The sequence below is a fragment of the Macrobrachium rosenbergii genome, chromosome 4 (genome assembly GCF_040412425.1).
Source record: "Macrobrachium rosenbergii isolate ZJJX-2024 chromosome 4, ASM4041242v1, whole genome shotgun sequence".
In the NCBI taxonomy this organism is placed as follows: Eukaryota; Metazoa; Arthropoda; class Malacostraca; order Decapoda; family Palaemonidae; genus Macrobrachium; species Macrobrachium rosenbergii.
The window spans coordinates 51,577,642-51,594,363 of NC_089744.1; the positions used below are offsets into that span (position 1 = coordinate 51,577,642).

Genomic DNA, 16,722 nt, shown 5'->3' on the forward strand with positions numbered 1-16,722 from the left:
CTCTTAAGTCGGTAAATATGGATATACCGGTAATGACCTCACCTGTATTGAATGTATCTCTTGTGTTAAGTCCTGTGCCACCCACTCCCGGCTCCCACACTTCCAAACCTGACCACTCCGCCTTTGTGAGTAGGATGGATCATGAATTCAGTCTTATGGTTAATACAGTGGCTCAGTTAGGAGATAATGTGCACGTTCTCATGGAGAAAATTAGTGACAAAAGTGGTAGTGCAGTGTGTTGAGGAGGTGGCTACCCGTCCCGCCGACTCTCCTAGGCAAAGGTCACTGCCAGACTCCTCTACCTCTGGGGAGCTGATGGAGAGACGTCTCAGATGTACACTGTCTCTCTTCAAGCCCAGGAACGCCCAGCCCAGTATCGAGGCGCCAATGACTATTCTAAGGAGCCTCGTCCCTTAAAGAGATGTTCTGCTTATTTGGATCACCTCTGCCCTCCAAAAGGTCTAAGGAACCTTTTCAGAACCCTCAAGCTTCCTGCAGCTCCTGGGACTCCCCAGAGTGGCGTTCTCCAGAATGTCTCTCATCTGGCCACCAATATTTGGCCCCCAAGCGTTCGCCGGCACTTAGGCGCCCTTCGTCATCCTCCAGGTATCTACCCTTTAAGGAACACACTGCTTCATCCGAGTGCCCGATAACGGCTCCAGGGCACCCATTGACCCCTGATCTGCCAGACGGTTATGAGCGCCCAGTAGCGCCCATGCACCCATTGTCCAGTCCCAATTGACCACTCAGCGCCAACCTGCTCTGCACACTTGGCTTCGATGCCACTCCAACAGGATCCCATTCAACTCCAGTTGCAGAATATTTTGGATCTTTTGAAGAAACCACCTCCATCAGAGACTACGTTGGAACCATTGACTTCTCAGCTGTTATCAGAAGAGGAGGACGCAACCCAGGAATCATCTACAATGGCACATGCTGCCCTTCTAAAGTATTTTCTTGTAGCCTTCCCAGAATACTTCTCACTTGCGGCGCCTGCAGCTCTGTAATCTACCTTTATGATGAGTAATCTTTCTGAGAACTCCCGTCTCCCTCAGGTGGTACTCTCTTCGTCTGTTAGGCGACCCCTGGAAGGTATAGATTCTTGGCTTACTGAGAAAGGGAATCAAGGAAAGGCCTCCTTCTGTATCCCGCCTTCGCATTTTTCTCAAAGGCGATACCTTTCTTACTCTACTGGAGAAGCTCCTTCCTTGGGAGTGGCTGCCCCCTCACAAGGGGACTTCTTGGGTTCAGTTGATTCGGCGCGCAGATCAGCTTTGTCTGCGGCTAAAGTTATGTTTTCCAGCACCGAGTTTGATCATTTATTAAAGAATCTCTTCAAGACTATGGAGATTATTAGCTTTCTTGACTGGACAGTGGGAGCTTTAGCAAAGAAAGTTAAGGATTTCTCCCCACTGGCTGAAGATCATTCGTCGGATTGGCTTAGCATGATTTCCTGTGCCGACAAGGCTATCAGAGATGCTTCACAAGAATTAGCCTCTTTTTTTCACAATGGGCATCCTGAAGAAAAGGGGCCTTTGGTGTTCTTATACCTCTAAGAATGTTATGTCTCCCCAGAAGTGAGCCCTTCTTTTCTCTTCTCTCAATCACCATCATCTTTTCCTACAAGAAGTGGTGAGTAAGGTCACCCTGGAACTACATAAAAAATCAACTCAAGACCATCTGGCTCAGTCTACGAGACGACCAAGGGAATGAACCACCTTCTCTTCAAGATCTAGGATGCCTTTACAGAGGCAGCCCTTTTGAGGAGGGCGACAGAGAACCCAGTCCAGACCTAGAGCTAACGTCCACTTCCATCCATGAGCGATTAAGAATTCCACCTCGAAACCTGCATCCACGAAGTGAGAATATAGTCCTCCATGTGCCTGTGGGTGCCAGACTCCATTTCGTTTGGGAGAAATGGGGTGCCAAAGGGCCAGAGCCTTGGATTGTGGAGGTGTTGAAAGAGGGGTACGCATTACCATTCAAAGAGAGACCAACGCTTGTCAATTCGCCAATCGAACTGAAAGCTACTCTCCAGGGTCAGAGAATTTTTTGGCCCTTGCAGAGGAGGTTTTGTCACTGTTTAAGAGAGGAGCAATAGAGAGAGTTGAGGACATTTGGTCAATGGGATTTTACAATCGGCTTTTCATAGTCCCCAAATCATTGGGGGGATGGAGACCCATCCTCGATGTACGTGCCCTGAATCTTTTCGTTGAGAAGACAAGTTTCAAGATGAAAACAGATCAATCCGTTATGGTGTCCATTCATCAGGGAGATGCTCGACACATATTTCCATATCCCAATTCATCTGAATTCAAGGAGATTTTTTAGGTTCATCTACCAGAACCAAGTGTTTCAGGTCTTCACACGAGTTCTCGTCCCCCTGGCAAGGAGGCTTCACCTGATGAACATCAACATCCTATTGTATCTGGATGATTGGCTAATTCACTCCCCCACCAAGTTACAATGCATGGAGGACCTTCAGAAAATGCTTCTTTTGACTCAAGACCTCGGACTGCTGATAAACCTTCAGAAATCCCAATTGAATCAATCTCAGAAGATTCCAAACTTGGGGATTCAGATAGACTGTGAGTTTTCAGGCTTTTCCGTCGCCCAGGCGAATAGTGTTGCTTGAAGACAGTCAGTCACTTCCTCAACACCAGCACTTGTTCAGCCAACAATTGGATGAGCCTGCTGGGCCCTCTTTCCTCAATAGAACAATTCATCAATTTAGGGAGATTGCACATGAGGGCCCTGCAATTCTTCCTGAAGTTCAACTGGAATCAAAAGATCCAAGACGACTCGTTTATCTTTCAGATAACGAAGGAAATCAAGGAGGATCTGAGGGACCTTCAGAAAACACTTCGTTTGACTCAAGACCTCGGACTGTTGATAAACCTTCAGAAATCCCAATTGAATCGATCTCAGAAGATTCTAAACTTGGGGATCCAGATAGACTGAGTTTTCAGGCTTATCTGTCACCCAGGAGAATAGAGTGTTGCTAGAAGACAGTCAGTCACTTCCTCAACACCAGCACTTGTTCAGCCAACAATTGGATGAGCCTGCTGGGCGCTCTTTCCTCAACAAAACAATTCATCAATTTATGGACATTGCACATGAGGGCCCTGCAATTCTTCTTGAAGTTCAACTGGAATCAAAAGATCCAAGACAACTCATTTGTCTTCCAGATAACGAAGGAAATCAAGGAGGATCTGAGGTGGTGGCAGTCTGCAGACAGGTACGTAGAAGGAAAGTCTCTTCTCCCGTTGAACCCAGACCTGCACTTCTTCTCCGATGCATCGGACATGAGTTGGGGAGCCCATCTGGGAGACAAGGAAGTTTCAGGAGTTTGGTCTCTAAAAGAGAGAGACCTTCACATCAACAACAGAGAACTGAGAGTTGTTCACCTGGGTCTCTTACATTTCCAGGAGCAAGTTCTCAACAAAGTTATAGCAGTCCACTTGGACCATACTACGGCCTTGGCATACATCAGTCGTCAAGGGGCGAGTCACTCCTTTTCCCTCTTCGAGACAGCCAAGTCCCTTCTCCTTTGGGCAGATCAGAACAAGGCAAAACTGATCACCTGATTCATCCAGGGAAAACTCAATGTACTAGCAGATGGACTGAGTCAACACTGCCAAGTTCTTCCAACAGAATGGACTCTAGACTGTTGGGTCTGTGAAGGTCTATGGAAATTGTGGGGAAGGCTGTTCCTAGATCTCTTTGCAACATCCAAAAATCATTGACTTCCTATATTTTGCTCCCCTTTTCTAGACCGTCTGGCTTGGGTGGCGGATGACCCCCAAGATTGGTCCAATCTAGATGTGTATGCATTTCCCCCGTTCAGTTTGATAAGGGAGGTATCGAACAAACTACAGTCTCATCCGAATGTCAAAATGACCCTGCATTCTTTGAGAGAGGTCTCGAAGGGTTCTTTACAGAACACCATAAATTACTTGTTGGTCCTCTAACCATTTCTTTCCTATGTAGGTAATACCTGAGGGCCCTCACAGGACAAAGATTTCTTTCCTCCTCTTCCAGACCTAGTATGTCCATTAAATTCCTTATGGTAAAGGAACGAGGCCAAGGTCTAGAGGGAATTTCATTCTTTGTGAGGAATCCCAGGGTTAGAGAGCAAACTGCATCACCCTGTGAGGAACCCACTCTCCTATCCAAGGCGTGAAGTTGACTCACCCTTTTAGCTATTGCTAGAGCCATGAGGAATAACATCTTACGGGTTAGGTCTCTAAGGGAAATCGAGCGAAGAGATTCAAAACGTGAGCCCAAGATATATTTGAGGACTATGTCTAAACTCCATGACACTGTCTGTTGTGTCTTCAGTTTGGAAGACTAAAATGACTTAATAAGGTCTTAGATGTTTTGATTTGAGGCAAGATCTAGATCTCTGTGCCAGAGGACTGAGCTGAGCATCGATCGATCTATAGCCCTTTATGGTAGAGTGCGAAAGGCCCCTGATGGATCTCAGATACAGGAGGAAATCTGCCAGTTGGGTTAAAGTGGTTTTAGAAGATGAGATATTTCGTTTCCTGCGCCAAAGACTTTGGTAGAAGACTTACGTCTGCTATTGGCTATAACTTGGGCCACAGGTTTTGGAAAGCCCTTCGCTCTCAGGAGTTTGACGACAGTTGAAACCCTGTCAGGGCCAGAGTGGATAGGTTTTAATGAAACCTCCTGAAATGGGGTTGTCTGAGAAGCTCTGGAATTTTTGGGAGGAGCCTCGAAAAGTCTATCATTAGAGTTAGAAGGTCTGCAAACCACTCCTTTTGGGGCCAAAAAGGAGCTATCAGGGAGGCAGAGGAAGAAAAAGAAGATAATGCCGGTCTCTGTGAAACAGTCAATCTGAAGGTGAGGAAGGTGGTGTAGGAGGATTTGTAAATCTCATCACAAGTTTTTAAAAATCTGGCCATCATAAGTACCAAGAGCATGCACACGGGAAAGTGACATAGAAAAAATATTTTTATATTTGTTGCTTTGTTTTCTGTGTTATAAACAGTGTTTTGGCAAAATGAAAAATATTTTTTGCCTTTTTTTGTGTGCAATTTATTTTAAAAAATGTGTAGGCAAAATAAAGAAATGAGGGTTGGTTTTTTTTGTGTGTACGATGTATTTTAAAGATTATCATATACAGCAGTGGGTTTGGGCAAAATAAAAAAGAAAGTGATTATTTTTTTTCCAGTACTGTAGTATAACCTACTGTATTGTGTGTTGCGTACGAGAGAAAAACATAGGGTTTGCTTTTTTTTTCAGTTTATTTATATAGTACAGTATATTTTATTACAAATATGGAACAATAAGGTAGGTCAATTTTTTTTGCATAAAGTTTTCAGTCTAAGTGTTATGGTTGTTGTTTATAAGCGTATTTTTGGCTCTGTTAATCTGGATAATCGAAAGATTACTGTTGCATGATTTGCACTGGTATATACAGTAAACCCCATATTTGTGGTCTCACTATTTGTGGACTCACCTATTCGTGGATTTCTTTGTGGAACGTATACAGTAAGCCCCCCGTATTCGCATTCTCACGATTCTCGGACTCACGCATTTGCGGAAAATTCACCCATTCGCGGTATTTCTCACTGAGAAATATTCACTAATTACTGTATTTTCATATAATTTTCATGAATAAATAAATTTTTTGTGATAAAACTATTAAAATACTCAGATATAAGCATTTTTAAAGGGCTTTTCTTGTGTTTATCAAAATTGGCAGTTCTAAGTGTTTTTAGAGGGGGTTTTAAGTACAGTATTCGCAGATTTTAGCTATTTGCGGGGGTGGGGGGAGTTGCGATACGCATCCCCTGCAAATATGGGGGTTCACTGTATACACATTCGCGGAAAATTTGCCCATTTGCGGTATTTTTCACTGAGAAATAATCACTAATTACTGTATTTTCATATAATTTTCACGACTAAAAATGCACTTTTTGGGATAAAACTATTAAAATACTCAGGTACAGGCAGTCCCCTGTTAACGGCGGGCTCGGTTAACAGCGATTCGATTTTATGGGGCTTGTCTAGCGACGAAAATCGGCAATTTTCTGCGCCGAAAATCGCCAATTTCCGCTTATCAGCGCCGATAATTGGGTATTGGCGCCGATACATACCTAACAGAGGCACCAGTAACCGAAAATCGGCGCTTTTCGGCGCCGATATACGTGCACTCTCTATTGTGTATATTATACAGGAGCCATACAATGGGTATTCAGTTCGATTTGCGGCTGGTGTGATCGCTCGTTTGAGCTGTGTCAGTGGATAAGAACAGCCACTTGGAGGGGCAGCTTCCCAATAGGCCATAGAATGTGAGTAAGATAACTCATTAGCATTTATATCTTTTTCAGACATTATGTGGAATACCCATTTTATGTTGCAGTGAAATCCCTCTGTTCTTTATTATGCATTTTGCTATTTTAAAGGTTTATTTCTTTATGTACCATTTCAGGTTTTAATATAAGCTATGTTCTTTTAACAGGAATTCTGGTTGAGTCTTGTGAGGAGGAATATTTTGGAAGTGGTGTTCTTTTTAACATACTATATGACATTTAATTTGGTCTAGAGTAATCATGATTTTTTTTTGTCTGGTGTCCAGGGTGTTAGTCACTAGTATTGGTTGGTCTAGAATCATTAATTTGATTGATTGTGAGTCTTAAGTTTTCTCTAGTTATGACTTCCATGTTTGTGGGGTGTCAGAAACTCCATTTCATGACCGTAGCTTTTGCTGAATTGCTTTCGCTAACTTTGCAAATAAAGTCTACTTTTGCATCTCTGCGTTTTATTCCAGTAGGCCTTTGTTTGAGGATATATACAGTGAGAGGAGTTGATGAGAGAGAAAGAATGTGCTGACCCAATGCTGGCCATTGCTACCGGAGAATCTTAGAGACATAAGATGATGTGACATTATTCTTACAACAGATGTAAAAAGAGATTATGACCCTATCTGACCTTGTTTTAGGGCATAATAGACATATATAAATTAAAGAACAAGGGCTTACAGTAAAACCTTGAAAATCACAAAAGGCTCATCCTGCAAGTGTAGGTTTTGGAATGCACAGACTGTTAAGAAAGGGATGATACAAAAAGGAGTGGCTTGTATCAAAAATAATATTTGGAAATGCATAAAACAAGACTGACAAAAATGTAAGCACTGAGTATACAGTAACGAAGTTAAGCAGAGATTAAAAGAGAATAATGCTTCACAAAAGTTTTCTTTTCTTTTCCCAAAAATGGCTGATGTGTGTGTGTGTTCTGATTAATTTTTTAAACACATTTATTAACTTTGAAAAGATGTTAATGTTTTATTATTTCTCTCATCCAAAACAATTTTTTTATCTAGGATACCAAAGAGAGTGAAAATGATCAACAGAAAGATTCCGAAGTAGCTGCTGGTTTAGCACTGACATCATTGTTTAAGGATTCTGAACTTAGCGGTAAGTCTTTAAAGTGTTTTTAATTGTACACTCACCACCCTACTTACTAACATTCAGATACAAACAGACAGGTCACAAGTTAAAATTGTGTTCAGAGCGCTCCCCTTTGCCACCCATAAATTCAGATTTTGCCCTGCATGCCTATTCCGCTAGTAAGAATTTTTGCAAAGAACAGAAGAACACCCTTTCCTGATTATCCCAAGTATTCTCATGATTAACTACCATATATTTTTACAATCATACTTGTAAAATATTCCTACTCATTTCTATCTTCCTGATCTAGCTCATTCTTAGATGAATCCCCATATTCTATACTGTAGTATTTTCTCTCCCCATAGGAAATGTTTAGTATGTATTTTTGTCAATAGATGGTGGTGTGCATTGTTTACTTTTTGAACTTCCAATGTCAGACACTACCCCTGTGAAATTCTCTCCAAGTTCATAACTTTCAAAGCATGGAAAAAATACTAAATTTTGAATGGTTCACAAATCAAAATTTTATTTTCTTTTTACCAGTCTAACATCAAGGGTAATTCTTTATAATACAGCATGATTTAGAAATACAGTGAAAATAGTGTACTCTATGACTCCAGAGTTAACTCGGAAATGTAAACATAAAAAAAAAATGCACTTATTAAAAACCAACTTACGAACAATTCAAAATACGAACGGCTGTCCGGAATATAACTCATTCGTAAGTTGGGTAGTGACTGTAGTTGATCCATGTAAATGGCATTTCTGATTATCGGGATATAATTTTTATAATTTTTCTCTGGTTGGTGAATAAAAGCTACTCAGACTTCTTTGGGAGATTTTTGTGGATCATTTCTAATGTCCTTACACAAGCACAAATGGTTTTTACAGGAAGGCCATTAGGGTGATTGTGACATTGAGATAGTACTACCAAACACCTCTCCCAGGCCTTGTTCAATAAGATTCAGAAATGATGCCCCACGTTTTTAATTCATTGTACAATACAAGAGATTCTAGTTCAGTTGCCAGTTGTTATTGTGCATTATGGTTATATTATCATTTTGGCTTACTTTGCCTTCGTAATAAGTTAAGTATCAGTAATTAACTGTAAAACTACACAAAGATTTTCCCCAATAGATGGCCAATATAAGTTCAATGATTGTTTCAAAAGAGAAAGAAAAGATGTATAATTTCTCCATAGAAACGTCTGCGGCTCTCACGGGTAATAACGAGTGTTAACCATTGAGAGGTGTTAACTGAGTGCTTAAACTCTGGCCTAGTTTGAATGTAAATTAACTTTCATTCTACTTTTATATCTTTGTATCAAAAGTAATAATCCTTTCTGTTAATAAGCACAAATTACAGATCAACCGTCACTAATCCAGCACTCATTAATCCGGTTCCATCACTAATCCATTACAAATTTTAGGTAGCGCAAATTCAAATTTTACGGGTTATCGCACCAACCTGCCACTACTGTTTGTTGGCACTACTTGTTTGTGTACGTACATACCCTTTGCACACGATTGCATTATCTTTTGGGTTGTAAAAAATGAGAGAATGCAGTAAAAATATAAATCATAAGCATAATAACACAAAACAAAACAAGCTGTAGCAAGTTCTTTAACACCAGAGAATGAGATTGTGCATTCGTATGTACCCTACACACACACAGTTGTGTTTATGTTTTTGGTTGTAAAAGTAAAAAATGAGAAAAATCAGTAAAAATATAAATGAGAATAGCATAAAATATAAGGTTAAAAACAAGAATCAAAACAAGATGTAGCAAATGAGTTTGTGCATTTGTACGTACCCTATGCGCATGATTGCAATTATCTTTTGGGTTGTAAAGATAAAAATGAGAAAATAGAGTAAAAATGTAAATAAGAAAAGCATAGAATATACATGTATAAAACAAGTAAAAAATGCGCCGAAAATTAATTGAGTTTTCTGTACAGCATATAATCAAGACTACCGAAAATAGATGTGTCTTTCGGTGGTCTTGAAATAATGGTGTATGAGCCATAGCCCATGAAACTTTAACCACAGCCTGGTGGTGGCCTGTCCTATATCGTTGCCAGAAGCACGATTATGGCTAACTTTAAGCGTAAGTAAAATAAAAATATGTTTGATGATTGGAGGGTGGATGTTCAACATACCAACTGGCAGCCTTCTAGCCTCAGTAGTTTTCAAGATCTGAGGGCAGACAGAAAAAGTGCAGACAGACAGACAAAGCCGGCACAATACAGTAGTTTTCTTTTACAGAAAATTAAAAATCCAAGATGAAGAAAATGGGAATCCTGACATCCATTCAACTAACATGTAAATGTACTTAGTTGCAGATTCCTGCTCTTCACTTTGGAAGCAGTGGTGAACTTTTTTCATAAGCCAGCAGAATTACCTGTACTATTTATATTGCAATACACTCCCTGAACACCTGAATTAGCCCTTAATCCCTATAGCCCGAACAACTCTCAATTACCCATCTCACTATAGTGGGAATTTTAACAGCCAGCGTTATCAACGCTGCAGGTAAAATCTTGTCACTTGAGCTACCATAACAAACGGTTGGCAACGCTAACACAGGTGTGCGCCAACACGCCCCATTTTCGTCAATTGCTTTTTGTTTGCGCTGCTGGAAGGTTGTTTCCTTCTGCAGTGCGAGGTTTTAATCCTATTGCCTGACTTCTCTTCGTATTTTGGACTTGTGGTGAAGACCTGGATTATTTAACGGTTTTTCTCCTGGATTTTCTGGATATCTTCGACGTGGAACGTCTTTTGGATTTGGACTTGCTGGTTCCCGGTCTCGATTGTGCATCACGGACTTTTCACCTTCTACTACCATGCTGTCGGCCTCGACTGCCTACAACGGTGGATGCTGGCGCTCATCGCTGCTTCTTCCTGCAAAGACGGATGAGTACCTTGAGACACAATAGACATTCCGTCAGGTATGTAGGAAGATTAAATGTGGTGTCCAGACTCATTGCGATGAATGTTCCCATTGGAAGGCACAAGAGAGTGATGATTACATTCGTCATTGCAGTCTTTGGCTAGTAAGGGCGGCAAACGTCGGTCAGATTCTCGTTGCCTCAGGTGTCTCAAACTTCTGCTACAGATCAGTTGATGGATTTAGCGAGTTCAAAAGTAGTAAAACAGATAGAGGATAGGATTGCAGTTAGTAAGGAAAATTCAATAGCTAGTCTTCAACATTTCTCAGATAGGGATAATAGTAGTATTAGGATGTCTAATTCTTCTTCCTTTTCAGCTCCCCTGTCTGTTCCAGAACCAGCCCTAATGGGTGCTGAGGGTAATGGCAGAACTGCAAGCCTCTGAGCGGGTAGGGTCTGCCGGCCCCCTCAGCACGGAGCAGGCAATGAAGGATCCCCCCCACCCCAACACCCTTGTAGTATTGATAAATTTAATGTTGATAATGTTAGGATCAAGATCTAGGTGTGTTAAAGGAGGATAGGGTTGGGTTTGGTAGTGAGGAGAAGGTATTAACGGTGCAGTGTCGTTCTCCTGAACGGGTTCCGGTGTCGGGTTCAAGTGGTTTTTGTGGTCTGACAAGAGTTTCTCCTTCACCTCTTCTTTCAATCTGGCTCAGTCTCAAGTCAATGTTTCAGTTACGGTGGGGCGGAATCCTTCTGCTTTCGCTTCTAACTCACTTCCTACTGTTTTCTAAATCTCCTACTGTAGTTTCCCCCTTCCCTGTATTTTCTACTCCTCCATCTAGCAAGGCGGATTATGGTGTGTCCTTTCGGCTTCTAAAGTAATTTGCGGGACCTGCAATTGGATGTGGCGGGTTATAAGATGGATGGCGGGGTTTTTCGACAGGTATAGACCTATGGCGAGAGGTTTTATTTTTCTTGAATGTTTTCTCTAACATTAGAGAGTATGTGACACAGTAGTGTCCAGAATTCATGTCGGATATGTTTTCAGGATTATTGATGGGGGGCCAGATTCGGTGTACCTTCTTTCCTTTTTGTTCTAAGTTTTCTTCTGGGTTATCTGTCGCTTCATCTCCTGCTCCCACATTATCTGTTACTCCCTTTTCAGTCTCCTCTTCGGCCTTTTCTTCTTCTGCTCCAGTCTTTCCTGCAGCTCCGCATCTTCTGTTTTCCCTCCTTCGATCTTGGTTTTCCACCTCTCAGGTAACTTCTTTTTATGTGTCTATTCCTATGCCTCCCGCCTTTTCCTTCCTCAGTACAGTCTTCTCCGGTAGGAGGAGCTTCCGGACAGGCGAAAACCCAGTTTCGGCCGATTTCGGCCACAGGGGTCTCTTGTTCCATCCCTTCGGGTATGCGCAACCCCTTGCTTCCGCTTCATGCGGCTGTTCAGATAGTATCAGGTATTTCACAGGGTTTTCCTGTCGATTCCATTTCGGGTTTGCGCTCCGCGGTTTTGGCAGGGCGTGCTTCATCTTCTTCCGTCCCTCTGCAGCAGTTTTGTTTGTGCACCCTCCCCCAAGATTTAACAGTGTGGGTTTGGCTACTCTCACTTGTCTTCCCCTTGGTAATAATGGGGAATCTACTCCGGGTTTTTATCGGTTCAGCCTTCTCTTCCCGGCGGGTCCAACTATGCGGATTGAGCTCCGGGTACCCGTTTAGGTGCGGGTGCGCAGCATTCTGGATAAGTTGGTCCAATTGCGGACTCTTCATTGTTGTCCGGGGCTTCGTTCAGTGCCTCCTCCTTTGTCGGTCTTAGACCGTTCAGACATTGCGGAACAGGATTCTTATCCGTAGGTGCAGGAGGTTCTGACGGACTTAGAATGTCCTCTTGCCAGCAGTAACGATTACGGACACAGGCTTGAGTATGTTACTTCTTCGTATCCTCAAGCAAGAGCTCCAGACCTCCCGATTTTTTAGGGTTTTTTTTATGACACTAAGCCAGCTCCTGCCTCTTTTTTGTGTTGGCTGGTTTGGTTCGATCGGGTTAGCCAGGCTTTGGAGGAGGCAGATGTTCGCTTAGCATCGGTAGTTGCTTCTAATAGACAGCACTCTTCTCTTCTCTCTCTGAGTAGGACGATTTACGCAGTTCGAGGTAGTCCTTTGGCAGGTGTCAGGTTGCCCCTCAGCGAATCGGTTGAGGCAATCCTGTTTAAATCTCCGGCGTCGTCTCGGCTCGTAGGGACTTCTCTTAGGGAAGCAGGTGCTTGAAGTATGTGTTGCGCAATCAGACTGAGGGTCTTGTGAATTCTTTCTGGATGCGGGTTCTAAAGAGTGACGGCTGCGTCCCTTCGGATCCGTGGCTGTTGGCAGCCTAATAAATTTATCTCGGGTCTGGCTCACCAGGTGAAAGCTTTGGCTTTGTCTACGACGTTTGGAGCAGGAAAATCGAAATTTCTGTCTTGGTCATCTTCCCCCTCAGTATCCGGACGTTCATAAGAGGGATTGCTTAGAACACCATTAGCCTTAGCTAATTCTTGTTCAAGGACGATGATGTAGCCAGTATGATGAACATGGTTTCTTCTAACTCATGTCTCTGGTGTCGGCAATTATGCATCGTCAAGGATACAGTATTGAGATATCTAGACGATTCTTTGATCCTGGCCTCCTCTCTAGAGGAGCTAGTAAGAGCGAGTGAATTCTTTGGAATTCTTAACATATTCAGGTAAGAGGATTCTGTCTCTTCCTCTGAGGGTTTTCACAACCCTAGAGAGAGTCCAATCGGTCCTTCAAAGCTCGGAGAAGCCTCTTAGGGAGAATATCTCTCTCTCTCTCTCTCTCTCTCTCTCTCTCTCTCTCTCTCTCTCTCTCTCTCTCTCTCTCTCTCTCTCTCTCTCTCTCTTAGTTCCAGGGTCTCATGTCCGGATGCGCTCTCTCTTCAGGTATGTCTCAGGAATCGCTGGGACTTCCACAACGAGAACGCAGTTATAGTCGGGAGCAATTCTTGCCTGTTGGATCGTTTGTGGTAGTCAGAAGTGCATCTGACGGGGTAAGGTCTATCGACTCCCCTCTTCCTGATGTTCATCTGTACACAGATGCCTCAGATCAAGGTTGGGAAACAACCTTGGAGGAATCCAGGCCTTGGAAACGAGAGTAGTCAATAAATCTTCGGGAAAATCAGTGCTGTAAAGGAAGCCCTCAGTTGTTCGCAGTCTTAGTGCGCAACAGAGTAGTGGCTATGTTTAGCGACAGCGTAATTGCCGTGTCGTATCTGAAGAACTCGGAGGGGGAACAGGCTCAACAGGACTCAGTACTATAGCACATAGTCCTGAGAGGGTGCGAAGAACGAAAAGTGTCTCTTCTTCCCCAATTTATATCAGGAGTCTCAAAGTACGGGCAGAATCGCTAAGTCGCTCCCGTTCAGGTATTGGGGGGGAGAGTGGACTTCGACTCTGGAAGTAATATGTCAGGTTCTCCGGAAGTGGCCAGCAACTGTCGACTTATTCGCGACATGATTAAACTATTGTCTTCCGGATTATTTCTCTCTAACTGTCCCCATGTCGATAGTCACCAAGGTGACGTTACAAGTTGGAATTACATGCAAGTATACGCCTTTCCTCCATCTGGTCTCATTAATCAGGTATTAGGGAAATTGCGGGAGAGTGTCAAGACGACCTTGACCCTAATAGCTCCCTGCTCGCCATAACACGCTTGGTTTCCGGAACTCCTAGAGCTCCCTACGGAAGTTCCGATGTCCTTACCAATGCGAAACTTCTTCTCAGACGACAGCATTCTTACTATTATTATCCAAACCCTCGTGTGCTGGACCTAGTTGCAGGGCAACTGTAGAGAGAGCCACTAAACAGTCCGAACTCCCTAAAGCTGTGTCTAAATAGTTTTCTTTTAGATTGAGTAAGTCAACCCGTAAGCCTTACCAGGTTCAGCTAGAAATGGTATAGAAGTTAGTGTCGTAAGGAAGGTCATTTTATCTCTAGACCTTCCATAGCCAAAATAGCAGATTTTCTTTTATTCCTCTGGAAAGTCAAGAGTCTTGCGTATTCGGCTATTGCTGACTACCGCTCAATGATTAGTGGTATATTTAGTTTCCACATTCCTGAAGTTTCAAGCAGTAAGATAATCGATGATTAAGTTCTTTTAAGATTGAACGTCCTGTTTTGCCGACTCGGGCCCCCTTCGTGGGACTTATTGGAAGTATTTCAATATTTATCTTGCTTTCCCCTGCCTTTGAACCTATTGAAGCTATAACATTAAGACACTAAGAAGTTGCCTTTTCTTACAGCTTTAGCTTTAGCTAAGGGTTGGGCGAGCTTCAGGCAGTTTCTGGGTTGGGTTCCTATGCGAGAATGATACATATTTGTCTGTCTTCCGGAATTTGCGGCAAAGACAAAGTCGGATGTTAAAACTCTACCTCGTTCGTTTAAAGTTCTTTATCTGCAAGTGTTCATTACTGGTGATCCAGCAGAGATATCTTTATGTCTGGTGCAAGCATTAAAGTCTATTTATCAAAGGTTGCAAAACTCCTTCCCTTTCCGCACACACTTGTCTCTCCGAGAATCCTTCCCATCTGCTGTCAGAGAATGTGATTTGTTACTTTTGGAGGGACGAGATTTTCCCAGGCTTCTTAGGGTTGTTCTTTACTACATGTAAATTAGCAGACCACCATCCGGTGTTCATGCTTGCTAACAGCAGCCTCAGTACAAAATCTCGTAGGCCGAGGGTGGACTGTAGATGATGATAGTCACTGAATTGTAAAATGGGTAAGTGGCTAACTTAGCAAGGAGCAGTCTTTGATTTTGTTCATATAAATTCATTAACCCTTAAATGCCAAGTGTCTATTTACAAAAGTGTCTCCCGTATGCCGGCAGGGTTTGAGAGTTAGCGCCAAAGCAGAAAGAAAGTTTTTTCAAAAAATCACAGCACACTTAGTTTTTAAGATTAAGAGTTCATTTTTGGCTCCTTATGTTGTCATTGCCTGAATTTTGGTATGCAACCATCAGAAATGAAAAAAATATCATTATCATATATAAATATTGGAATACATGACAGCGCAAAAAAAAAATTTCATATATAATTGTATACAAGTTGCGCTGTGAGCAAAATGGTTAAAGCTAATGAGTTATTTTTTTCTTTTGTTGTATTGTACACTAAATTGCAATAATTTTGGTATATAACAAATTTTAAAACAATCAAAGCAACACAGAGAAAATATTATCACAAAATGATGCATGAATTCGTAACGTTCGGACGTAATAAAAAGATTTTTCAAAAATTCACCATAAATCGAAATATTGTGCTAGAGACTTCCTGTTTGTTGCAAAATGAATAAATGATTGAATATTACTAGAATGTAAGAGTTTTAGCTTACACTTACAGTTTTCGACCATTTTGGTCGAGTTAAAGTTGACCGAAGGTCAAATTTTTTCTATTTATTGTGATTTATATGAAGATATTTCAAAACTGATAAAACCTACAACCATGAGTTATTTTATGTTGTGTTGTACATGAAATTGTGCACATTTTTATATATAAAACTTTATGTAACGGCCAATAGAGAACGGTACAAAAATTATGAAAAAGTGACTAAAGAATTTATGAGATGTTCGGCCGAGTTAACGCGAGCGGATGTAAGGAAAAAGTTTTTTTCAAAAATTCACCATAAATCGAAATATTGTGCTAGAGACTTCCAGTTTGTTGCAAAATGAAGGTAAATGATTGAATATTACTAGAATGTAAGAGTTTTAGCTTACAATTGCATTTTTCGACCATTTCGGTCGAGTCAAATTTGACCAAAGGTTGAAATTTTGGCAGTTATCGTGATTTATATGAAAATATTTCAAAATTGATGAAAGCTACAACCATGAGTTATTTTTTGTTGCATTCTGCATGAAATTGTGCACATTTTCATATATAAAACTTTATGTAACGGCTAGTAGAAAACGGTGCAAAAACTACGACAAATTTACTAAAGAATTTCTGAGATTTTCAGCAGAGTTAGCGCGTGCGGACATAAGGAAAAAGTTTTTTCAAAAATTCACCATAAATCGAAATATTGTGCTTGAGACTTCTTGTTTATTGCAAAATGAAGGTAAATGATTGAATATTACTAGAATGTAAGGGCAGTTATCGTGATTTATGTGAAAATATTTCAAAACTGATAAAAGCTACAACCATGAGTTATTTTTTGTTGCATTCTACATGAAATTGCGCACATTTTCATATATAAAACTTTATGTAACGGTTAATAGGAAATGGTGCAAAATTTAAGACAAAGTGACTAAAGAATTTCTGAGATTTTCAGCAGAGTTAGCGCGTGCGGACGTAAGGAAAAAGTTTTTTTAAAAATTCACCATAAATCGAAATATTGTGCTAGAGACTTCTCGTTTGTTGCAAAATGAAGG

General features: G+C 41.5%; 1 protein-coding gene across 2 annotated transcripts in view; it reads left to right on the forward strand.

The window, feature by feature from the left end:
• Positions 1–16,722, forward strand: part of LOC136834445 (probable RNA-binding protein CG14230) — a 127,062-nt gene that overhangs the window by 72,428 nt on the left and 37,912 nt on the right. For both annotated transcript variants that reach the window (XM_067097057.1, XM_067097050.1), the window contains exon 6: positions 7,352–7,445. In XM_067097057.1, the coding sequence (XP_066953158.1) occupies positions 7,352–7,445 (94 nt within the window). The remainder of the gene's footprint in view (positions 1–7,351; positions 7,446–16,722) is intronic.